General features: G+C 36.2%; 1 protein-coding gene across 15 annotated transcripts in view; it reads left to right on the plus strand.

Annotated features, from left to right (window-relative positions):
• Positions 1-25,120, plus strand: part of KDM6A (lysine demethylase 6A) — a 162,453-nt gene that overhangs the window by 94,885 nt on the left and 42,448 nt on the right. For 5 of the 15 annotated variants that reach the window (XR_006164923.1, XM_042788532.1, XM_042788533.1 and 2 more), the window contains exons 7-18: positions 4,380-4,434; positions 7,267-7,301; positions 9,446-9,511; positions 10,760-10,853; positions 15,708-15,834; positions 18,499-18,597; positions 18,978-19,197; positions 19,759-19,893; positions 20,334-20,489; positions 21,147-21,242; positions 23,977-24,081; positions 24,682-25,077. Coding sequence is in view for 14 of the 15 variants with exons in the window: in XM_042788532.1 (XP_042644466.1) it covers positions 4,380-4,434; positions 7,267-7,301; positions 9,446-9,511; positions 10,760-10,853; positions 15,708-15,834; positions 18,499-18,597; positions 18,978-19,197; positions 19,759-19,893; positions 20,334-20,489; positions 21,147-21,242; positions 23,977-24,081; positions 24,682-25,077 (1,584 nt within the window). In the remaining variant the exon portion in view is untranslated. Of the gene's footprint in view, positions 1-2,603; positions 2,679-4,379; positions 4,435-7,266; positions 7,302-9,445; positions 9,512-10,759; positions 10,854-15,707; positions 15,835-18,498; positions 18,598-18,977; positions 19,198-19,758; positions 19,894-20,333; positions 20,490-21,146; positions 21,243-23,976; positions 24,082-24,681; positions 25,078-25,120 lie in introns of those variants that run through there. The other 10 variants (XM_042788536.1, XM_042788537.1, XM_042788542.1 and 7 more) reach the window with 6 other exon arrangements.

Genomic DNA, 25,120 nt, shown 5'->3' on the forward strand with positions numbered 1-25,120 from the left:
CAACTGCACGGCAGCGCTCAGGGCAAACCGCAGTAGCCAGCCAGCTCTGCGTGCTGGCTAGGTAGCCAGGGATCCCCGGCAGGGATGGTGCTGTGCTTTCAGTTGTGGCCGCGTGGGCCAGGGGCCTCTGGAGTGCTGCCGCTCCTGGAACAGCCCCAGCTCAGGGCAGGTGCAGCGCTGCGGTGATGCTGGCGGCGCGGCAGCGGGGGCAAGCTTCCCAGCCACCCCCTTTTCCCTGCAGCATTTTGTTGCTGCTCGCAGTCCTTCGGGCTGTTGAGACAGGAATAGCTAAATTCTGATGTTGCACAAATGATTATAAAACACACAGGCAACGGAAGTGTTGAGGTAACTTTGTGGAAATCACTGTGGTGCGCTCTGTTAGATGTTGGTCAGTAAATTCGAAAGCAACCTTCTTCTGGCTAGTGAAAATACAGATTTTCTGATATTTCTGTCTGAAAAGAACTTTTCGCTTACATCTAGTCAAAGCAAGAGATTCTTTTGAACATACTGCTCTTACTCAGTATATGTGACCTTTTGTTTCTTCTGTCCTCAAGCAGCTTTCTTGTGCCCTGTCTGTGTAACAGTTCTCCTCAGTCTTGAGAGTGTTTGTTTTGGTTTTGTTTTGTTTTGTTTTGTTTTAATTTTGGATAAATGTAACTGAGTGTTTATACCACACAAACCTTCATCTTGCGAGATGAATTTGTTCTGACTTCAGAAGATGCTGGAGTGGCAGAGCAGTGATCTGACGTAGCAGCACATGTAGCAGGTCCCCTCCTGACCCTCTCCTCTGGCCCCAAACATGCCTGGCAAATGGAGGCTTGGCGCTCCGCCACGGCTGATTACACAAGGCTTTCTGTGTCCTACTTATCTGAACAAAGGCTGCTCTGAGGAGCACAGGCATCACACCTAGGTCACACAGGCAGAAAAAGCCATCTCTTGACAGAATTCTACTGAGTCATGGTGGAGCTTTCCTTCATGGTAAGTCTGTGAGAATTGTCAGGTTTCAGATGATGGCTTGTCTTGCTTGCTAAATAAATGCAGAACGGAGAGCTATTAAACTTGCTAATGTCATCCTCCAGAGGAGGAGGGAATAGAATCACTATTTTGAGGTCTCAGGCTTGGATGTAAACAGAGACAGTACTGAAAGTCTAGCACTGAGAAGAAAACGGTTGTTTTTGTGTTGGTCACCTATTGCTTAAAGAAACAACAAAAATCTGGGTAATTGCCTCTTAAATTGTAAAGGACTAATTTGTTACGAGAATTGATGTTAATTCTACTAGTGAAAACATACTAAGTTACCTGAATTGGTGTCAGATTACTGTTACTTTACTACCAGACCTAGTGCTTTCATCAGTGTTGTTTATATGCAATCCACTATACTTCTGGTCCTTGGAAAGGTTACCTTCGAAATTGTTTCCACAATCAGAGGCATGTCAAGGACTCCAGAGGAGACAAAACAGGCTGCAAATAACTGTGCAGTTACAGATGGCTACAAATCAAGGTATATTATGACTTGAGCTGCAGCTCTTGAAGAGAGCCTGTTACTTTTTAACATTCAGAACACTGCCTTCTAGGTAAATCCTCTTACTCGGGATTTGAATTTCTATAGACTGCTGTCTGCCTTGAGGTATTGTATGTCGTCTCTGAACTGCAGCGGCCTCTCCTGCATAATAACTATTTCACACAGCAGTAGCCAGCTTCAGTACTGCAATATTTGAGAGAGGTGCAGATGTTTGCTGGCCGCTTCTGTTTGTTGCAGAAATGGAAGTTGGAAATAATTACTATTTTTAATTTTTCGGTGCTGGTAATTGTGATCAGTGGATCTGCTTTGGGCTTATGTGTTAGAATGCATGCATGCTTTTTTTTTTGTCTGATTTTGAATACTTAACGGGGAGCTATGTATTATTTATCTGTCAAGAGGTATAGGTTTGCTCGTGTGTGTGCATTTCAGAGGTTTTTGATGTGAAAGGTTCTGGGTTTTCTTTGTATTGCTTTGCAATAATTGTTTAGTGTAAATGGTTTCTTTTGCTGTAGTTACAGGCTTTGTTTTATCAATTTCTCTACTGTTTGTAGTTTAGTGAACAGTGCAAGCAAAAATTTACTACACTTAGAAAATTATCATAATGTGGATTTTGAAATGTAAAAGTCAGCTAATGTAGCAGTAAGAATTTAAATTTTTAGGAGGCATTGCTGAGAATATTTCTGCTTTTTTTACTGTACAGCACTGATACTGCTGACATATTTATATATTAAAATGGTTAGATTTTCTTATATGGTTGCTTGCTTTCTCTCAGTGAGTCTCATTGCAATAACCCTGCGGAAAAGCTACTACAGAACAGTTGTCAATCTTTTCTGTTCAGATCTGCTTGTTTTTTATAATAGCATTGCTAGATGAGAGGAATTTTGTTCCTTTCTGCTTTATCTTTTCATATTGTTAGTGACAGTGCAAGATGACACATCTGTGCAAAAAGCATGTTGTACCATTTAGATCAGTATACTCAATGTACAGGCCAAAGTATATAGGTATGTTCCTTTTTTTCTTTTGTCAGGCAAAATGCAATATAATGTACAGCATTTTATTTTTATTTAGTCTTTTTTTTTTTAAGTTGCCTGCTTAGTAGAATCACTATGGTAACCGGCTAAAGGATGTCTCTGAGGCACACAACCTGCATTGCAATGTAAGCAAGGGGAGATTTTAAGTTATGTGACTGCTGAACAGTAGAAATAGGAACAGGCAAGGCAGAGAAATAAGCTAATATTTAATATTTATAAGCTATTATTTAATGCTTGCTCTAAGGTTAAAAAGTTATTTGACAAGTAATGTATACGTGAGCTCATTGTCTTCTGTGCTCTCTTCTGGGACTGATACTGCTAAAATGTTCATTAAAAATCATACATTTGTGTTATCATTCAACTTGAGTTTGTTTCATTCATTTTTTAAAAGCTGTTATGTATTAAAAATGCTGTTGATAGAAGTCAGTGAGGAGGTAAGCTGCAGAGCTCATGAGAATGTCAACATTCTTTTTTCTTTCCTATGGATAATACATTAATGTTCTAATAATTTTTATGTTCAAAATGTTTATTTAAAAATTTGGTAGTCTGATGAACTCTTCTTATAAGTCTTTGAGATGTGTGTTACATAGACATGCTATACACGAGGTATTATTAAGACCATGAGGAAAGTTATGTAGTACCTAGTAGCTCTGACTATGAAAATACTGAAAATAAATTGCATATGCATACATTAATAAGAATTATTTTTTTTTTTCTCCCCAGCTACACTAATAAGCTCCTGATGCCACCAAGTTTGGCATCCTGAACAGCTGGAGCTAAAGTGTATTTTTGTACAAACAAAATAAAATATGCTAAAGCATCGGTAATGTTTTGTGTATTAGAAGCCACCTGAAACTGTATTTTGTAGATAACTGTATTTATTAACTGTAGTGTTTTATATGCTCTTGGGTACCTATATTCTCTATTGAATTAATATATTAATTCAAATTCTGCGTTGTGGAAGAATTTTCTATGACAACTATGGAAAAGTTCAGAGGCATTTGGGTTTGTATGCCTGTTCCATTCATTTTAACACACTTGGTTGCGTTTCAAACTGTAAGTAGTGATCACTGAATTAGCATGACACTTGTGAAATGATTGCTCACATCCAGGCTTTCTGGCAGACAGACTTCATTGCTCTGCTTGTGTGACCTTCTTTCTAGAAGAGTGGAATACTTGGCTCAGAACTTCAGAATGCAGAGGTGTTTTAAAAGATACTTTTTGAATCTCTTGATGAAAAGTGATGAAGAATAAACAAGCTTTAGTGTTTAACTGAAGTTATCTTAATACCTGGAGGAGAGGATGTAAGAACTTATGAACTCTGTATGAACTCATGTTTTAAAGTAAAGGTATTCATTTTAAGTGCTTTTTGACAAGAGATCAGTTTTTAAAAATGACTTCAGATCACTCAATTTGAAAGAAGAGTATTCTGTTTTTCTAGATAAACATTGAAGCTCTCAGCTTGTTTATCTCCATGAGGCTATGTGCTATTATGATGACTACATTCCCAGTTGTGTATTCTGAGGAAAACTTGATCTTCCAATTTTGACCATTCATTTGATGCAATCATTCTTCCAGATGCTATCCCAGCCGTTTTGTGAAGTTGTCTGTTGCCATCTTATATTACTAGAAGCATTGCTGCATCTGCAATAAAAAAATGTACTTTCCTCTAGTAAACAGTTGAACAGAAATTGGAAATTGTTTTCTTTAAGACACATGGTAAAATGAAGTATTGATTTTTCAAGTACAGAATTGATTTATCCTTAGTAATTTGCCAAAGTGCTAGTATTACTTTGTTTGAAAAACAAATCATTCTTTTTTTTCAGCATTTTCAGTTAGCTTTGATTGACTGCAATCCCTGCACTTTGTCTAACGCTGAAAGTAAGTAACCTTATAAGTATTTTCATTTATTTTGTTGTAGATTTTTTTTTTGTCTTATGCTCACAACTGTATCAATTTTTAATGAACCAGTCTGTCAAAATCAAAAGAATCAGTACTGAGAGAGGGAGGCTACAAAACCTGTCTCCATCTGTCAGTGCAGATATTCCAGTGGATTTGTGTATTGTTTTAGTAAATGGAATAAGTAAAAATTGAGACTTAGCTTATTAATTGCTCTGAAGACTTGAGTTCTGGAAGGAACATATTATTTGACTGATCATTTCTTTATTTATTTATAAACGTAATGCTTGTTCCATGGCATGTATTTAATAGCAATTATTTAAAACTTTGTGTCAGCTTGAGAATATGTAATTTTTCAGTGATCATTTCCATGCCGTTTAAATTTATAGATCTAAAATTCAGCATCAGTCTTATGCTGTTGAAGTAAGAAAAAGTACAGAATGTAATTTGATTGTTTTATTAGGTGCCAACTGTATGTTGGTCTGTACTTGAACACGATAATCTTTTAGTGTAGTGTGATCTATCACATGCACTATATACTGTAGGCTGTTACAGAGCATCCTTCAGGTATTTATCCATAGTGGAATTGTATTCAAGAGTAAGTGTATGTTCCTGCATGTTTTGAAGTTTGTAAGAATTAAAAGGCAGACAGTTGTGAAGGAAATTACTCCCTCAGTGTTTAAGGTACCTTCATGCTGCTCTTGCAGTAGAACTTAAGCTACCTTGTAAGTCTAACTTCAGAAGCATTGGATCAAGTATTTAAAAAACATTTCTTTGCTACTTTAATTCAGAGCTGGATGGAATTTTGAATATTCTATCAGCAAGTCATGAAAGGGGGGTTTGTTTACATGGGTGAAACTGTTGGCTGTATCAGTAGCGAGGAGCCAGCTGTGCTACAAGGTCTTCTCTAAAGCTTTGTCACTTGTCAGGAGCAGGCACAGATAATTTTGTAAAATTATTTGTAGAATTCTTCCTAAGTCAATAAGCTTTTATTGTTTTCTACCAGATACGTGATTCTTTATTATATTTCATGTTAGTTCATATTGTTTCTCGCTAACTTGTATTGGTTTTCATTGCATCTCTCAATTTTTGTAAGGTTTTCCTAACTCTTCCCCCACAGTCCCCTTTGCCCCCAGATTTATGTAGAGGTATGGCCCCCTGTAAAGGCTTCATTGTGCCGGGGCCTTGGGCACGGTGCCTGGCAAACCCAAAGGAAGAGAGAGTGAAGAGGAACCAGAGATACTTTGTCAGGTTTTCCTCTACTACTCCCTCTGACCCAGGGTGTCATATACCATCACATAAATGCCTGAGATTGCCTTAATCCTACCCCACACGTTTCTAAAGGCTGGGTGAGTAGCAACGTTACAGTGAGTGTGTTTGTAGCAGAAATGTTTGAGCACTAAGCATCTTTAGGCAGTCTCTAATATGACACCATTAATTTCTTTCCCCTGCATGGGATGGCTTCCTTGTGTAGCTTCGGACTTGTAGGGATTTTGCTATGAGGGGAAAAAAAAAGAGAGATCTTTTGGATAATGAACTTGCAAAACAAATGCAGAGTTTGGGGTTTTTTTATCAGTACAGAGTGAAGTTTGATGATGTGGTGAATATAATGGGTGTGTTATGTGCCCTTTAGCAAGGAACACAAAAAGTTTATTAAAATTTTAGATGATGCATTTCATTATGACCTGGTTTCTGAAGTGCAATAGGCTACCTTCTTTATAGTGACAGACAAAGCAGTGCACAAAGGGAGCTTTTCCTCTCCCTTATGACCCAGAGAGAAACCTTGGAACACCAAATTACCCGTGTGAGCCTCTGTGTCACACTACTCTGTAGCTTCAAGAGAAAGAATTCTGTGTAATTGAAATAAATTGAGCTTGGCTCAAACACAGGTATTTTCTTACTTGTAGACCTCAAGAATATCAGGCAAAAGTCTGTCTTGGAGGAATTCTTTTTTTCCTCATCAAATTGGAATAAGGATTACATTCATCTCAGCTAGCTTTTAGCTATCTACCAGTCAATGGCTAGTCTAGGTTAGCAGTTCTCAAGCCTTAGAGATCAGGCACTCCACCTCGTCTTTAATGATTTGAGCAGCATGAGGATAATTTTCCCTCTGCTTTTGCTCTTGAACAACTTTAATTTTCTTTCTCCAGCCGGCAATTTTCTTGCCTGCAAGAGCTGCTAGTAGTATTATGGCATTCTGTGCAATTTGTTAGTGGAATTTAAGATGCTTTACAGTAATGATCAGAACACCATCTGTAATTAATGCTTTTAGTTCAGTTTAACAGGGGAAAGACAACTCCTAAAAAGGAAAAAAACCACGTGAATTTAAGATCTGGTAAAAAGCTGGCAGTGTATAATGTAGTTTTCTGTTCTGTAAACCAGCTAATCTGTCCCTTGGCAGTTGAATGAAAATAAAAAACAAGTCTTTATTTCTAACTCAGTTATGTACAGAAAATACTACCTGCATTCTGCTGTTGTGCATCTCTGCTTAAAGAGATTTTATTGCTAAGTTTACTGAAAGGTTAATAGACTCTGCATTTCAGAATACATATAAAATCCATGGACTGCTTTTCTGCAGTATCTATTTTCAGCCTTCATGCTTTGTTAGCATACATATTCATTCTCTGTCAGTTCTGTTCTATTAAGTGTAAACTATCAATGTAAACAAGATACTTTTTTTGTATCTTCAAAATGTAATTTATCTTTGTTTTGCATTGGTAAATTTGAAACATTGTTTATCCCTCACTTGAAAAAAAATACGCTAATTGTTGTTGTTCATTAAAACTCGTAACTTTGATTTTCCCTCTTTTACAGTTCAGTTTCACATTGCCCACTTATATGAAATCCAGGTAAGCTTTAAACTCCTTTTTATAAGTGTGGTTGAGTTTCTAATTATATGATGTAATTCAGCAGTGGAATTCAGATTATAGATGCTTTTGTAAAGTTAGGCTTAAGTCTCAAATCACTAAAGAAACTTTATTTGCTTTGGCTGAATTAAAAATATTTTCATGTTGACTGTCATTCTATAAAGTGGAGTAGATATTCCAAGTTGAGTCTAAAAAAACCCCTAAACATAATTTTTAGTAACATTATTTTATGAGATAATATATATATTTTTTAAAGTTATATATAGATATTAAAAAATGTAGTTTCTCAATTCCTATGTATTCATATTGTTTCTCATACCTTCATACACACACTGGATTCTACCCACTTGCCCATGTGCCTTTTAAGTATATTTGACATGAAATTTTCAAATTTAACTGAATATATGTGACAGAAGCATTTGAGATCTGAGGTCAGCATCAAATAAAGCTGTGTTATTAATACTATATCAAATCGTACCACAGAGTTTTTTTAGGTGAATCTTTTGGGAAATTACAGAACATTCACTAAGCTTCCAGAATATAAGTAAATTAAAACCAAGTAGCTACTGAAATAGCTATTGTATATTTGTAATTTGACTGAATGGTCATATAATGTAGATTGTATGCCCTTTTATCATGTTTATAGGGATTATATGACTGAGGAAGGGATGTGACTTGAAAATATAAACTGTTGTAATTAAAATGGATGACAGACATAAACTACATTTTCAGTCAGTTAGAAAGTAGCTTGATAAAGTAAGTGCTGTCTTTCGATGGCACAGTGAAGAATGACTTTAGGTATTTATGTATAAATAAAAGATACAAATCTGATAAACAAGATATTTTTCTTTTTAATGCTTTTGGTGCAAAGCCGTATGACAAGACAGAAGTGCCCCTGTCCCTAAACACCATTAAGGAACTTCATGGACTGTAATGGTTCTTACCTGGCCCCTGCCCAGATTCCACTGCTACACTTCTGTAGCAGAGCATCCCCAGCACCTTGGTTCCTTTGATCCCCTAGAGTAAAATAGAAAGCTGAACACCTCGGGTCACCATGCCAGGTGCTGCATATAATTGTGTGACCAATGTTACAGGTGCTTAAGCTATACTTTCTGACTGACAGTTATAGGCAGTGGGAACTTTATTTTAACGGAAGTCAGAGCAAAAAAAATTTCGGTGCTTCCTGCTGTTAGACTTGGTTTGTCTCACAGTTCTGGTTGGGAGGGGTATCTTCTTTTCTGGAATTGGTGAAACTCAGAACCACAAAGGGTCTTGGCTTCATTCTGGATATTACCTCTGACACAATGAAGAGATGTTTTTGGAGGCAGGCTGATTGCTTAGTTTCTTTTAAAGGACACAGTGCTACAGTTTTCTGAACCCCTCCATATATTTGAAAACTATCTACTCTCTAATATATAATGAAAAAGTTAATTCATTCCTTAATTATGTACCTTCACAGTACTGGAGTTTAAATGATGGTTTTTCAGCCTCTGAACGTGAGAATAGCCTTGTGCTCTAAGAGTTAGCAATGGTTTTTCATGGTGCTTAATGCTAGCTTCTGCTATTTCATCTGTGGCAGTGTGAGTTCTTCTACTGTTCAGTGTGGTAGTTTATATGGTGTCTAAAGACAGATGTTGGGCTTGGTGTCACTCCCCGTTCCCATTTCTAAGACCACTCATGATGCAGCCAAACATCAAGGACTTTAGATCTTTGGAATTAAAATATCTAAAAACCAAATGCAAACATTATGACAGTTTTCTGTAATACTTTAGGGCATATATGTAGACAGATTTCTAAAAGATAAATAATGCAGCAAATAACAGGAGTAAAAAATATTTTACATCTGGAAAACATGCCCTATTTTAATAGGTTTTTCTGAATCCTCCCAAGCATGTAAACATATTTTTCAAAGTGTGAATCTTAGGCACTAATATTTACTGATTTAACATCCAGATTGCTGCTTATGCTGTCATGCTATACAGTGGACTTCTGTTCATTTGCTTATCATTCATAGTCATAAACTACGAGTTTTGTTCCCAATGCTAAAGTTAAAATTTTTTCCTGATTGTTTTTATTTTGCTGAACATGGATATTTTATTTATTTATATTATTTGTTTTCTTACCAGTTGTCTGCATTTCATGAACACCAATTAAAAATCTTTTCTACCAACTTCCCCTTGTTCCATTTGAAAGTATGTAATTGCTGCTTTAATTTTTCTTCCTGACTAGAATAAGGTTTTAAAATCGACAGAGTTGTCTTTTGTGATTGTGAGACCTCAAGAACCTAATAACATTTTTAACTTCTCATTGGTATTTATATTGTCTAGCGTCTTCTTCCCAGTTGTCCCTTTTAAAACACCAGTAGTCAGTACTATGTACTCTTTCCATAAAACAAATGTAAGTTAGTCATGATCGTTTGTGTTTAGGTGGCCCCATTTATTTCAGTATGCTCTTCATCTGTTTTCCAGAATGAAGTCTAATGTTGAATTATCTGAAGGCATATTTTTCTCAAAAAACTGTATAGCATTTGTAAAAATAAATAGATAAATAAATAAAGTAGTAGTCTTACTGACCGACCTCAGCATTTATATCTTCTAGAATTTAGTGGGAGAGGAGGAACAGAAGAATTAAGCATTGAATATACATTTACTGTTAAACAATTATTGTTAGGGTAACCTGAAGATAAATGCTGACATTATTACCAAAAAATTAATCTGTTGAGAAGTCTTAACCTTTAATATATACATAACAGCTCATATAGTTCTGTAACTCAATAAAGACCACGATTCTAACCTGGAAATGTATTTTCTATATCAAGACCTGTTCATGTGGGGAGTTAAGGATTTAATTGTTTCCATGCTTTAAGCACACTTAAAACTATATAGCAAATAATAAGATGACATACGTTCGTTCTCCAGGCATAATCCGTGGATATGTTTCAGTTCTACATATGGTGAGACTCCTACCAGGACAACAAATATGTTGAAAAGGCAGTTCAAATATACTGAATGAAGGAGAGAGGCAAAATTATATCAGCCAGCAATTACCAATGATCTTTGTTTCTGTTACAAATTTCCTGGAAGAATTTGTTTAGGGTTTTTCAGATGTAGACTCACATTCAAGCATTCCTCTTAAAAGCAGTATATTCATTTTAGTGTGAGAAGTATAATGCATGTATGAGGAGTTGACCCAATTTAATAATTTGCAAATTTACCTCAATTATTTTAAGTAGTCAATTTATATTAAATACTATATTTATGAGTTATTCTCTTACCATTTATGTCACTCATTAAAGCTTTCATATGCACTGTATGCAGAAAAAAAAAAAATCTAGAATTTTTTGTCAATGTGTCTGTGTGCTGTCAGTGCTGTGAAATCGTTGCTATTGGTGATCTGTTGTAAGCTTTATGATTAATCCATTTACTTTTTTCCTTTTGCAGAGAAAGTATCACTCTGCAAAGGAAGCTTATGAACAGCTTTTGCAGATCGAAAACCTTCCTGCACAAGTAAAAGCAACTGTCTTACAGCAGTTAGGTATGTAAAATTAACTTCTGTTTTCCTCTGTGTTTCTTTTTTCCACCTTCACCTTCAGCAGTGTTTTTTAAGGCTCCATTTCCAAAGTGAGTCTTAAGCACTGAGTATGATACATGAGATTTTTGCTCAAAATAGACTGCGTAACAGTAGATAAGTAAATAAGAGAAGAGGAAAAGTTTTTAATCAAACTTACAAAATTAAAAAGCTCTGAGGCTTGCTACAGTATGTGCGTTACAGGTTTTGGACAATGAGTGGGTGGTCTTTAACAGAAAGAGTACACCAGCTAGAATAATGTATTTTCTGTTCTGCCTCCGAGAACATCCCTTGAATAGCCAGGCTAAATGAAGTAAACCAAAATACTCTTCTCTGTTGCAGAATAGAAGAACATGGCAAATGAAAAGTATACCTTTTCTTTCTCTATAATACGTAATGAAAATCTGTTACTGTAACTAAAAAGTTTTATCATCAGATTGCATAAAAGAAACCACATTAAAAACTTATTATTTTCCTAAAAATGTCATCTTCCATATTTATATAAAGCTGATAAATTATTTTTAGACCAAAATTTCTAATGGGTGGGTAAAATAAATTACTTTTGTCCTATATGCCTTGTAAAAGTATTTCCAGAATATTTTGTTAACAATATTCAACCCAATACAAAACTTACTCATTCACTTTCTCCATGTTCTTCATCTAGTTTATTATTCTAAATATTAATTTAGCCTGCTTATGCCCATTTTTATTTTTTTTTTCCCCCTTCACATAGTGGTCATTTAATCAAAATTAGTAACTGACACTAAGTTATCACCACAGCGCTTTATTTTTTTGCAGTGCAGGTTGTGTATGGATTTGGAGTGGGCTAATTTGTTTAGCTTTTGGTTCTTCTGTGTGAAATCACAAATTAAACTGCTGGAGTAGTTCACTGCAGGCCTCTATGTGGTGATTGTTTTGCTGTCAGAGGACAGTATTGCTTATATTTCAATATCCCCTTTGATTTTTTTTTTAAACTTGGTATTATCCCACCTAGTATAAATTGTTAGCAATTTCATTTAGAAAGTTTATATATAGGACCATTGGAAGACAGACTTCCCAAAATAGCTGACCAGTGCTTTTTCGACTCCGTTTGATGTACGTTGCCACAATAGAAGCAAAGGTGCATGTTTGTATTCATAAAATCCTACCACAGGTCTCTGTGCTAGCAGTAAGAGCAATGACTTTGAGAACTGTCTGCTGTCTAAAAACTGGATTAACTCTCTTATTCAATCAGCATAGGTCACCTGGTTTTGTAGTGTGGGTAGCTTCTGTGTGGAGAAAGGGATAGAGTGGTCTTAACCAGAACATTCAAGGAATAATACCATTTCTTTTGCTCTTCACTGTTAACAGTGGTGTTTGTCAAAGTATGGTGTTTATCACAGATTTAATCTCTAGCAGCTGGTAATAAAAACACCTCATCAGGAAGCATAGTCTGGGTGGTGCACTGCTGCTTAGAAAAAATAATAGAAAATACCTGCCATCTGCCAGAATGATACTGGCAAAACCCAGTCAAAATATATTTGTTATTTCTATGTTGAAATCTTCTTACTTTTCTTCTTCGTTTTTATACTTCCAACAGAGAAATCACTTTGGCATGAAAATACCCTTTGCTTTTATTTTCCTTAGCTAGTTAATGTTTATTGAGCCAGAGTTGAAATTTAGGCAAGTTCAGATGTCTTGTGGGAGAATTATTAAAATCTTTGCTACACGTATCCATATGAGTTGATGCATGCTGACTGGTTCAGGTAAACATAACAGTAAGATCTGTATGGTTGGATAGGAGCAGTTTGTTTCTTCTTTTGTGCTGCTTCATTAGCTTTCCACACAACAATTCTTTTCACTGCTTTTCCTAACATTACCTTAAATTCATGAGGCTGAAGATCAAATCTGTCCCAGTATTGTTTCTCCAGTTGTACTCAGCAGTTGCATAAGGAAGAGTGTAAGAACAACGTAAGCATCTGCTTACAGGTTCCCAAAGTACTCTCCCAGTGATTTTCAGCTAAGGGCATTCCTAGGTGGTGTCCACATAATTGGATGAGACATCGTGAGATGCTCATGAGATGGGGAAAAGGCTGTTCTCTTCAGAGGTTGAGATGACGTTTACTGGGGAAAAAACAATTGCCAGAAGTGCAGCATGAAAGTGATGGATAAGCATAAAGAAATCCTGCAGCATGAGCCTAGGCTAGTACATCCTCTTGCCAAGGCAACACAGGGATTTGTTACTAGTTAGGTTGTAAAGACCTGGAAAAGCATGTGGAACATTTGTGAAGTACGGACAAAATCTGCATTCTTGTTTATTTTGTTAAAAGTGTCCCAAGAGTGGAAGAGTTGTCAGTATGCTAGTTGAGAGCTTGAGTTAGGTCTTGCAAGTGGGAAACTGTACAGCTTACCAGGGTTTTTCCATCACCTTCTTTCTGTACGTTCTTCATTTTATGCATGAGGAGAAGAGAGATCCAGTTTCCTTTACCTGTGCTATTCTAGTAGAAAACTTGTTTGTTTTCTCTCACCCCTCTCTCTTGCTTTCTGCCTTTTTCACCTTCCTAGGCAGGAAGATAAAATCGGGAAGCAACCCTTGTTTCAGCAGTGAAACTAGATAGCGATTGCAAGTTCTCATTTCTGTCTCCTAAAAATAGATTCTTTCTTTTTATCAGTGAGCCTCAGCAAAGATATGAAGAATACAACATGCTATCTTTCAATCTGGCAGGGTTCTGATGAAACAGAAAATAGTAATACCACACATTTCCAGAGAATCGGAAAATTATAATAGTTTTGGGGGGTTTTACCCTTGTTTATAATCCCTGAAGTACTACCTTTATCTGGGGCTTTACCTGGCACTGCACCTGGTACATTTATCCTTAATGTACAGTTACACAGGTGTATTCTGATAACCATCCTCACATATGCCTTTTTTTTCTTAAAGCTTGAGTATTTTCTGTATATTTAAGAACTTAAGTGACTTGGGATTTGAATCAAAGTCATAGCTTGTTTATGAAGTCCATGAGAGAAAGTTGTGTATGGTATGTCTCTGCAAAAATTATTGTAGGGCTTTTTTTTGTGGTTGGGTAGTGTTTTGACTTGATCCATCTTCAGACAAGATAAAGTACTCTTTTTTTTCAACACTGTAACCACTTGGATGCTAACCTGAACATTTCTTGCAGTCCATGAAATATTCAAACTTATGCTTCTGACCAGTTTCCGAATGATACTGCTATTTAAAATACCTCAGTCAGATGTTGTTCGATAGATACAATTTTCTTTTAAGACTGCCTTCTTTAAAGCTTACAAGTTTGCCTTCCATTTGCAGAAGCATCACTGTGACTGTTAACAAATTATAAGCTCATGGAATAAAAAATCAGATGTATAGAATAGGTAGAATAAAATGTTTAAGGTATAGTCTAATTACAGAGAGTGAAGTAAGGCTGTAAATACTCATCAGTTCAGTTCTCAGCCTTGCGTACTTTGTCTAGCATTTCAGATGAGATCTGAATCTGATCTGGATCTTTTGAGTGGTATTACCTGTTCATGTTGTTAGACTGTATCAAAAAGGATAAGCTTAGGGTGCTGAGGTTTAGCTGACAGAGGTTTTAAATGGAAATACAGTGTAGATGTGTGTACAGTTCTGTAGGCAACTAAAACTTTATGCAAATCTTGGATATTTTATGAAATTGTTATCACAGTGTTCTGCAAGGGACCGCTTCCAGGAGGGATGCTATAAAAACATAGACACAGTCCATTGTCACATCTTAATGTTTTACACATGTTGGCTGAAAAGCAGTGGATTATTAAGACCAATACATGGAGATTAAGCAAGCAGCAAGCATTGCTGGCCAGTGTGGCATGTAACGATTTCAGCAAGCCAGCTGCCTGCTGCAGAGGATTTCCTCGTTCTCATGATATGAATGGCAGTGAGATGATTTTGTGGCTGTTTAAAGGAATTCCATCTAAGCATAGAGGCAGATGAGGAGCAGCAGGAGAAGATGATAAAGGTGCTTTATTTGAAATTGTAACCAAGCCTTGCATCAGTGCTAGAGCAGAGACGTGTTTTAATAGCATGTAAAAGATGATATGGGAGAATGGACTGTGGAAGGTCTTTAAAGTGGGGATGAATAATTTGTCTAGTGTAATGAAAGAAAAAAAGGCATTTGAAAGACTATGACGACTGATTAGATGAGGAAATAAAATGATCTTTTCAGCAGAATTTGTTATGTAGGTGAGAGGTGATTGCATTTGTCAGAGTGAACAGAAAGGATATTGTAGCAATGAAGATGAAATGACAATGTAGGAAAGATTTAACTGGAGGTACAAAAATTCTTAGCAATGTTCTGTTGGAGAATTGTCCAAATGCAGATATAGGATAAGTACGAGAATTCAGAAGAAAAGGAGTGAACCAAATATAATATACATATAACTGAATGTGCGTGGCGGGAAGAATTATGTCATTTTTTCCCAATGACAGGGAAGATAGGTGTGTTCAGAGACGGAAAGAGTTAACATTTTTAGATTGACTTTTTATGGCAGAAGATTGAGCAGTTCATAAGTATGCTACTAACCTTGTAGAAAATTATTTAAACTAAAAAAAAAAAAAAACCAACTGCTTAGAATTACCTGAAAGTAATTTTGGCTTAGGATCCTTCTGTTCTGTAATTTTAGTATAGAACTTTAAAAGTTTAAAAAGTTTAATTCATAATACTGTAGTATTTAAGTGATACTATTGTTTGATATTCCTTTTTTAAAGAGGAACTAATGCTATGACTATTGTGCTGTGCCAAAGTGTTAAATGGTCTTAGGGAGTTTCACTTCTGCCATGGATTCTTTTTGTAGGCTGGATGCATCACACCGTGGATCAGCTTGGAGACAAGGCAACCAAGGAAAGTTATGCTATACAGTATCTCCAGAAATCTCTAGAAGCAGATCCAAATTCTGGTCAATCCTGGTATTTCCTTGGAAGGTGAGAAATTACTTTATTGGCACTGTAACTATATTTGTAAATTCTTTGAGGATACTTGTTATGTGAGTATCTTATGTTGTTTTTCTTCTTAATACTTTCAGAGGAAAAAATGAAGGGAAAGGATGTATGTATCTACTGAAGTCTAGTTTTCTGGAAAGTGTATAAAAAGACATGGTGCTAACATATTTGGGATGAATATAGATTAGAAATTGAAATGAAGTATGTTACCCAAGTGGTCCTGCTTTTTTTGTAGTTATTATTCAGTCTACATGTTTACAGTGATCTGAGTCTGCCCTGCCTCGTTTTACCTGTTCCTCCTCCTACTACCACATCTTCTATTCTCTCTTTTTTGCTAAATGTTGTTATTTTTATTGATACCTTTCTCACAATTCTTTATCTCTTTATTTTCCCAGAATTTTCCTTCTAAGTTCAAATCAATTTTTTCACTAAAATACAAATATTTTCCCAGGTGTTTATAAACAGCATATATTGCAACTAAATATTAGGCCAAGATAGCTTGGATTGATCTATTTAAAAGTTGTATTACTTCTGTACTATCAGTATTTTTTACTTGAAAACTAACTTATTTCAAAATGTAAATCATATAAATTTGGTGAATTTTCTTGGTCTCCTCTTTAAGAAGATATAGTACTTTAGACAAGCCATCAGTAACTCTTGAAATAATCAGGTTTTGGAGAAAACTTCGAGGGCAATTCAAGTCCATGTCAGAAGGGGTCAGTTCTGTTGAGAAATATATTAGAAAGGAATTACGCAAAAATAAAATTAATATCCTAACCTCAGTATCTTCCAGCTGACTTTTTTGGAGGTTTTGGTCACATGGAACTGGAACCACCTTCTGGTTTTATCATGCTAATTATATTCCTCCAGCTGTTCCTGTACAACAGGGCTCTTTGAACAGCTGTCAGCAGGCAAAGGGAGGAACACTGGCCCTAAGTGTGAAGGGCAGCGGGCTAGAGCAGGTGGGGAGGGAAGAGGGAAAATGAGCCAGGGATCATCTGGCTCATCTTACCATCTGCTGGGCTGAAATCCTGGTTTTAATTCAGTGGTCCTGTTCCACATGCCTTGAGCTAGCTGAGTTCTTACGCAGCAGCAGAACACAGCCAGGGCTCCATGAAGTATGTGTGCGCAACTGCTGTGCTCCTGCTGTGCCATGGCTTTCATGTGCTTAGAGTGAAACCTAGGACCATACAAACAAGGGGGAGAAAGGCAGGAAATGGAGGGAAAAATTGAGTGGAAGCATCTCTTATGCTCTACAGGGAGTACTGGAGCACAAACGTTTCTGTGCCCCATTCGCAGGAGAAGAGGAAAGGTACGGGGTTACAGGGTTGTTCATTCGCTCTTCATCTTTTTCCCTCCTCATGTATTCCCTTGTGTTATTCCTTCCTCTGCTGGTTGTTCTAACTGGCTACCAAGTTGGTTTAAAGCTACCTTTCAAAAATACACCACCACCATCCTCCTCCCCCACTGAAAAAAATCCATCACCCTGTTTTAAGTTTTATTGAGTGCTTAATGTTGGTGTTATCCTGATCAGAGTCTTCGTGTATCTGATAAACAGACAGATTGAAATTTGTCTCTTGGAACTTGGGTTAGCTTGTGATTAAAATGATCTTCTGAAGCATTGTATTCAGACTTAATGGATGTTTCTAGGCAAAGTACTGCTAGACTTTATTGTACTCCATTCCGAGTGTGCCTCAAGAATACATGAAAGAGTGTAGCATGTTTGACAGACCTTTACCTGTACTGTTATGCTTGGTTTTTATTTACTAGAATAAATTTTCTATTGTTATTTATGTGTTTTGAAAGTTGTCAGTTCTTTCTCCAACAGGGAAACTTACTGCAAACAATATAAGAAGCAGAGCTATTGTAGATTAAACTAGTAAATGTGTATATATATTTTTAATATTATATTTATTTGAAGATTTTAATTTTAAAAAGGTAGGTATTATTCCCTGTGGTATAACTGTAGTTCTTTTTAGGGTTCTGATGTTTCTCCTTGTAATGCCAGAATACCTTTAAGTTTGTGTGTGGAAAATATTCAAGTAAGAAGTTATTAAAAAATCCAAAACATCAAGATTTTTTACAAAATTTCATGCTCTATACATGCAGTAAAACTAACTGATTTGTTGTTCATTACTTGAAATCTTACTGAGATGTGAGAAATGCACATGAAAAGCTTCCCAGGCAATAGGAACCATCCTGATTGAGTTGGTCAATATCTCTTAATAATTCTGAAACGCTTCTTGTAGAACACGAAGTTTCGTAACCATTTGTTTGATGAAATAGGTAACTTAATTGTTTCTTTATAATTCTATCTGTAGATAAATATTGTTCTTATTGACTGGTAAGTTATCACAAATGAAAGAAATAGAAGTCTTTAAAACATGGTATGACTGTTTTCCTTACTAATGCAGTAAGCTAGGGTTTAAGAAGTTTTGGTGTACTTTTCAAATAAATAATTAGTAATACATGTTGATTAAGATGTTTGAGTCTGCTTATGCCTGGAATTCAGAAACAGCAAATGTTTTGGATTCATCTAGATGAGTATGTATTTGCATGAATTAACATTTATCAGATCAGTCTTGGTAAGCCATCCTGTTACTACTTTCTATAAATATTACCAGAGTTCTTTTTTTCTTCTCCCAGGTGCTATTCAAGTATTGGGAAAGTTCAGGATGCCTTTATATCTTATAGGCAATCTATTGATAAATCAGAAGCAAGTGCAGATACATGGTGTTCTATAGGGTAAGAATGATACAGGGTATTACAGTGATATAATTCAGTGCTAACATATATATGTATGAAAAAATAAAGGATATCAGATTTTTAACTCTTTTGTGCTCTCAAGGGGACCATAAAGCTTTTTTATTTATACTTTCATGTCAGACTTGTCTGATTTGAAAATTAAATAATAAATTTATATTTGCTTTCTCAGTCTTTTAAAATACTGAATTTATTATGTATATGAGCTTTGCATGTTAAGATGCTGTATGTTGCTTATGCTTATTACTGTGTTTTATATAATGGCAAAGTTTATGAAGGGTTTTGAGGGGAATGTGTATATTTGATTTGTTCGTATTTTGACTTTGTTATTAATTCTCAACTTCACTAATCTTTCTATTCAGTGTGCTGTATCAACAGCAAAATCAGCCTATGGATGCTTTACAGGCCTATATCTGTGCTGTACAATTGGACCATGGCCATGCTGCAGCCTGGATGGACCTAGGCACACTCTATGAGTCCTGCAACCAGCCTCAGGATGCCATTAAATGCTACTTAAATGCAACTAGGAGCAAAAATTGTAGTAATACCTCTGCACTTGCAGCACGGATAAAGTATTTACAGGTAAAACGAATGTTTTAAGAAGTGGGAAATATTCTTCCAAATACACAGCAGAGGGGAGGGGAGAAGTAACACACGAGTTTAACTTGCAATTGTTTGTGGTGTGTATAACCTGTTTTCATGTGTATTGTAAGCATATCATAGCCTGTAATATTTTATTTCTTCATTTTTAAGTGGAACTTAATTCCTTATAAACCCTATTTTGCACATTTAATCAAAGCATACTGTTTTACATCACTTTGCTTTTTTCTTTGTATTGTCTACATTTTTAAGTTCTCATAACATAGAGAGAGAATACGCACACACTATCTTTCACTCTTGTTTGCAATTTCAGAAAAAAGGAATTATGAGACCTCTGAATCCAGAGCTCATCTTTGTTCTGATTCTCACAAAGGTTTATATTCTGGTTACCCTCTTTATACTTAGCACCTTTCTAAAACCCCAAATTTTAAATCTATCCTCTCTTTAAGACATAATTAGCTACAGCATTTAGGAAGATTTCATGGACTTGCTCTTACTAAAGTAGGCTTGTGTTAAATTTGCTTTTTACATAATTTTTCCTAGGCTCAGTTGTGTAACCTTCCACAAGGTAGTCTACAGAATAAAACTAAATTACTTCCTAGTATTGAGGAGGCATGGAGCCTACCAATCCCCGCAGAGCTTACCTCCAGGCAGGGTGCCATGAACACAGCACAGCAGGTGAGAAGTTGGGTTATGTTCTGCAGGTGCCCAGCTTTAAGGGTTCTTTACAATCGGTAGTGGTCAAGCTTATTTTATTGAGCACAGGACTGGCTTTTATTAATAAAAAGCCTTTGATTTATTTGCAAAGGGTATTAGATCAAGAAGCTCCCTATAATATGGGAGAAATATGGGGGTACCAATTTAGAACCTTTGTGGATTTTCATGATTTTAAAAGATTTCATCTTAAATAGAAATGCTGCAGTGGTTTAATAATCCCGTGAAAGGTACACATTCCTCCATTGATGACCATATGGAAACTGATTTTTCAGTTATTGAGATCAGCTTCAGAATATCTACTCGGCCCTTTTAATATATGTGGGCTGTTAAAATATATAATTTAAAGGAAAGAATTAAGAATATATAGAACCATATTTTTGTCTTCCTTCTGTGATTCTTAGGCTTGTAAACCTCATCATCCAAATACTGAACCTGTACTAGGCCTCACTCAAACACCAATTTCACAGCAATCCTTGCCACTACACATGATTCCTTCTAGCCAAGTAGATGACCTGACCAGTCCTGCCAAGAGGAAAAGAACATCTAGTCCAACAAAGGTATATATTCTGGTGAACTGAAGAGCCCCCTACCAAAATTATATGGAAATATGCATTAAAATGACGCAGCATGCACAGAATTTGTGCTGTAAATTTTAATCCTTTGGCATCAAGGTGGGGAATGTTTTTAGGAATTTTAAAGAACATTTTGCAGTGATGTGCTTATTCAGGTTACAGTTCAGACAGGACATGCGTAAGGGTAATGCAGATTGCTGGCACTATACTACAATCATAGTTGTATAACTGAAAAAGTACAGTCATAGTATAATGATAGAGAGGGAGACGATCATGTCATCCTGTCTATTGCCTTTGCTTATATTTAGAATTCAAGTGTTTCATCATCATGTAATAGTGTTACAGTAGATAAAGTATTCAGTTTTAAAAGTAGTGTATGTTTAAGTTAATTGCATAATTGGATTTGATTGTTTCTCGTTATGATATTAAGATATCATTAAACTTTTTCCTCTGACTACTTTCTACTTCGATACTGTATGGGAATGGCAGAATGGGACTTGACGTGTCTTAGTATGTTCTTTGTTTACATTGTGATTTTTGAAATGATGACTAGTTCTTTCATAAGTAAGATAAAATCTAGATAGTAAAAGAGATTATGTTGACCCTTTGGTATTCACGCATTTTAATGTAATGTTTTCTCAGAATACTTCAGATGTTTGGAGCAGTGGCCATACAGTGTCACATCCTCCTGTACAGCAACAAATTCATTCTTGGTGCTTGACACCACAGAAATTACAGGTAGGTATGTTGAAGATCTTCAGAAGCTTTGATATATTTTTTGTTTCTCTCTTCCTTACAAGGAAATAAATTTGGAACATGTTTCAGTTTCACATTTCTGAAATTCAGTATGAAATACTTTGCAAACAATTCCCACAATGTAATTCAAGTTGTGCTAATATTTATAGCTTCTCTATGTGCGATTACTTCTGTAGTAAAATAAATGGTCTCTGGCAGAAACTGAACACTTACATTGTATGAATTCTATAATTTATAAAGTAAGAACATACAGTAATTCTTTTTTCTTATGAAGTTTTAAAGATCGATATGCAGATTGCCACACTTGTGTGCCAAGTGAGTTTTGCTACTCGCTGTAACGTGGGGGATATTGAAGGAGGTGTATAAGTATTGTAATATCCTCTTTTGCCTCTGAGGTAGCTTCTTGTATCAAATTGCATAAACAAACATGCACATTCTACAAAATGCAATTACTCAAAAGAAATCTGGTACTGCTTTTCTATATTTTATGTTATCTAATATATTTACATGAAATGCTAGATTTTATTTAAAAAATCTTGTTACAGGTCCTTTTTTTTATGATGTTTTGTTGTCTCCAGTTCATTAGGGCTTGCAGTGAGCTTCAGTAGGAATTTCGTGTTTTGAAAATCAGGCCTAGCTGGAAACTCTTTCCCCATGTATCACAGATACTGCTTTGGAAGCAAGGAAAAATAGAAGGGAACACAGTGCAGACAGAAAGCATTCTGATTGAACAGTGTTCCCCTCAACTCCATTATAGTTCTTCAACTGTTTCTGTATCTGAACAATATTGGTTTTATTATGCTGCATAATTTTTCCCCTCCCTTCCCTCTCTCTCCTCTCCCCCCCCACCTCCCCACCTGTTTGTTCCTCCCTAATCACTCTTCTGTATCACTCTGTCTTCATGCATTCTCATTATTTCTCTCTGCTTATTTTATATCCTACTACTTTTTCCCCTTTTTAGTTTCACCTTTATCCAGAGCCAACTTCCTCAAAGCAGTATCTAAGTAGGCGTCTCTAAGTACAGTATACTGGATTTTCTGGCAATAGCTTGACAAGATTCCAGCACATGTGAAAAGGAAAGCCAAAAAGAAGTGATGCAAGAGGAGAATGAATAAAACCTTTATTACATCTTCTAAATCAGCCTTTTAAAAGTGGCAGATCAGAGGCTGGATGAATGTGGCACATAACACGCACCAAACTGCTCAGCTAACAAAAGCAGAAGTGGAAAGGGCTATGGGCACCCAGTAGCTGACAGGGCTGCAACATGCCAGTGGATGAGGGATAGGTGTTGGTTTCACAGAATTGGTGGGCAGCAAGAACAGTGCTGCCTGTAAAGCCTCTGCACCCACAGCACTGGAGAGAAGCGCAGACTTGACAGGTGCTCGATCAGGCTTTCTGACTCCTATTACCCTGTTTAGACATTTTTTAAAAAGCAAAATAACAACTGAAGAGCACTGGTTTTGGCTTCTGTGTACCTGGTGCATGCACTCCCATGGAGACCCTGTTTTCATCTCACAATCATACATATATGTATACACACACACATATATATATAGATAGATTAGTCTTACTCATTTCGGTCCTCTACAGAGGGACTTCGGAGTGGACACTGCTGTTAATCCAGGGAGTTTGGCATGAAGCATCTTTAACCACTTTTTCAGGCAACATTCGATTATTTTTTTTTTTCAGTTGATAGGTTGCAAATACAGTTGTTCAAAGCATAATGAACTACATGTTATTTAATACTCCAGGTCCATTTATGTGTTACTAATACAGTATAATCAAAGCAAAGGAGACAAGAAGGATGTAGAAAAATCATACGTGCAGACCTGAAAGGAACCAAAGGAAACCTTATTTGTGTTTGGTTTTGGTGGGGCTTGATTTGGTTGGTTTGTTGGTTTTTCATTTGGGGTTTTGGGATTGTTTTTTTGTTTTGTTTTTTAAAAAAGGATTAATGTGAAATATTATTATGTGAAGTAGCTTAGTATTTAAGATAAATCAAGAAAAATGTCTGTATATCACCTTTTGCATAGCACAACTTTTGACCTCCTCTCATACACACACCCCCTTTCCTTTTCAGATAGTGCTTTTATGTTCCACAGTTTCAGCATTTATGTCATACCACTTAACAGCAGCAGACTTACCGGTCTAATGATAGTGTGTGCTGAGTAGTTTAAAATTAATAGAAAGGTCAGCGTTTTGGTAATAGATACTTATATTTATCAGTTGCAAATGAATTCAGTATCATAACTTAAGGTACTGCTTTCTGTATTAAAGTTGTATAGTTTTACGGGTTTTTTTATATTTTCTGGAGAAGTTTTCATGTGTGACTGTAGGTTGAATTTACTTCGTGCTGAACAGTGTTAATACAAGAATAGTACAGTACAAAAAAGTGTTAAAACATACGTAATGATAATGAGCAGTGTGTATAATCATACTTGAATGTAGTTTCTTTTACAGTGCCACTACACTTAATTTTAGTTTGACGATAATATACGCTCATATAATTTACAAAGTCTCTTTAGTTTTAGCAACTGTTAACAAGGTTTGGTTACAGAACAATGTATGGAAAGATGTTTGATTCTACAATAAATTTCAGTCATGTTTGCAGCTTTACAAGTCTCGTCTTCATGGGTAATTTTTAGTACTGTATGCAAGAAAGTTATTAAAAAGCACATGCAATTTTAATGATTCTGAACTACTGCTGTTTTTGCAGCACTTGGAACAGCTGCGTGCAAACCGAAATAATCTAAATCCAGCACAGAAACTTATGCTGGAACAGCTGGAGAGTCAGTTTGTCTTGATGCAGCAACACCAGCAGGTGAGAACAAAAATATTTTTTTCTTCTACAAAACTTCTGTCCATGTCTGTTGTGTTTCTGGAATTCTTAAGAATTTCTATTGTACAGAGCTCTCATGCCCTTTACTACGTTATATTGTCATCTTTTTTTTTGTATAAAATATAATTGTGGTTTACTGGTTGAAACGTAATGGGTTTAGCTGTGTTTTATATAGGGCTACGAGATAATGTAAAAGTTTTCAAGTCACACTTTCAAACTAAAGTGAGTGGACACATCTAAAAGCAGTCTTACTTGAAAAATACTTAGTTGTAGTAAGCCGTATGACATATTTCTCTTCCTCTCATTGTTCACTTCTCTCTTAGTGTCCAGCTTTAGCAGTACAACACTAACACTCAAACTGAAGGCCTAGAACAAAAGCGCGCCGATGGCTTTATCTTAAAATTTACTCAGTGCATGTGTGAGCGTGCCAGTCATCTTATTTCTCAAAAACAACAGTGTGAAGATCTTAAAATTGGTATAAAATTGGAACTGACCACTGCAATAAAGTACACAAACCTGGCACAATCTTTACTTTTGAAATTCTGCAGCTAATGTTCTTCTGCTTTGTTCATCTTCCATTAGATGAGACAAACAGGAGTTGCACAGGTACGATCTACTGGAATTCCTAACGGGCCAACAGCTGATTCATCACTGCCTACAAACTCTGTCTCTGGTCAGCAGCCGCAGGTTGCTCTATCCAGAGTGCCTAATGTCGCTCAGCGTGGAATCCGTCCCGCCTGCCCCGGGCAGCCTATGGCTAATGGACCCTTTCCAGCAGGCCCCATTCCCTGCAGCACAGCAAGAACGCTGGGTAGTACAGACACTATTTTGATAGGCAATAATCACATAACAGAAAGTGGAAGTAATGGAAACGTGCCTTACCTGCAGCGAAACGCACTCTCTCTACCTCATAACCGCACAAACCTGACCAGCAGCGCAGAGGAGCCGTGGAAAAACCAACTATCTAACTCCACTCAGGTATACAATTTCAGTTTACTCATAGAGTACTCTAAGGAGGCTC

The sequence above is a fragment of the Tyto alba genome, unplaced genomic scaffold (assembly GCF_018691265.1).
Source record: "Tyto alba isolate M040663 unplaced genomic scaffold, T.alba_DEE_v4.0 Super-Scaffold_14, whole genome shotgun sequence".
NCBI classification, from domain to species: Eukaryota; Metazoa; Chordata; class Aves; order Strigiformes; family Tytonidae; genus Tyto; species Tyto alba.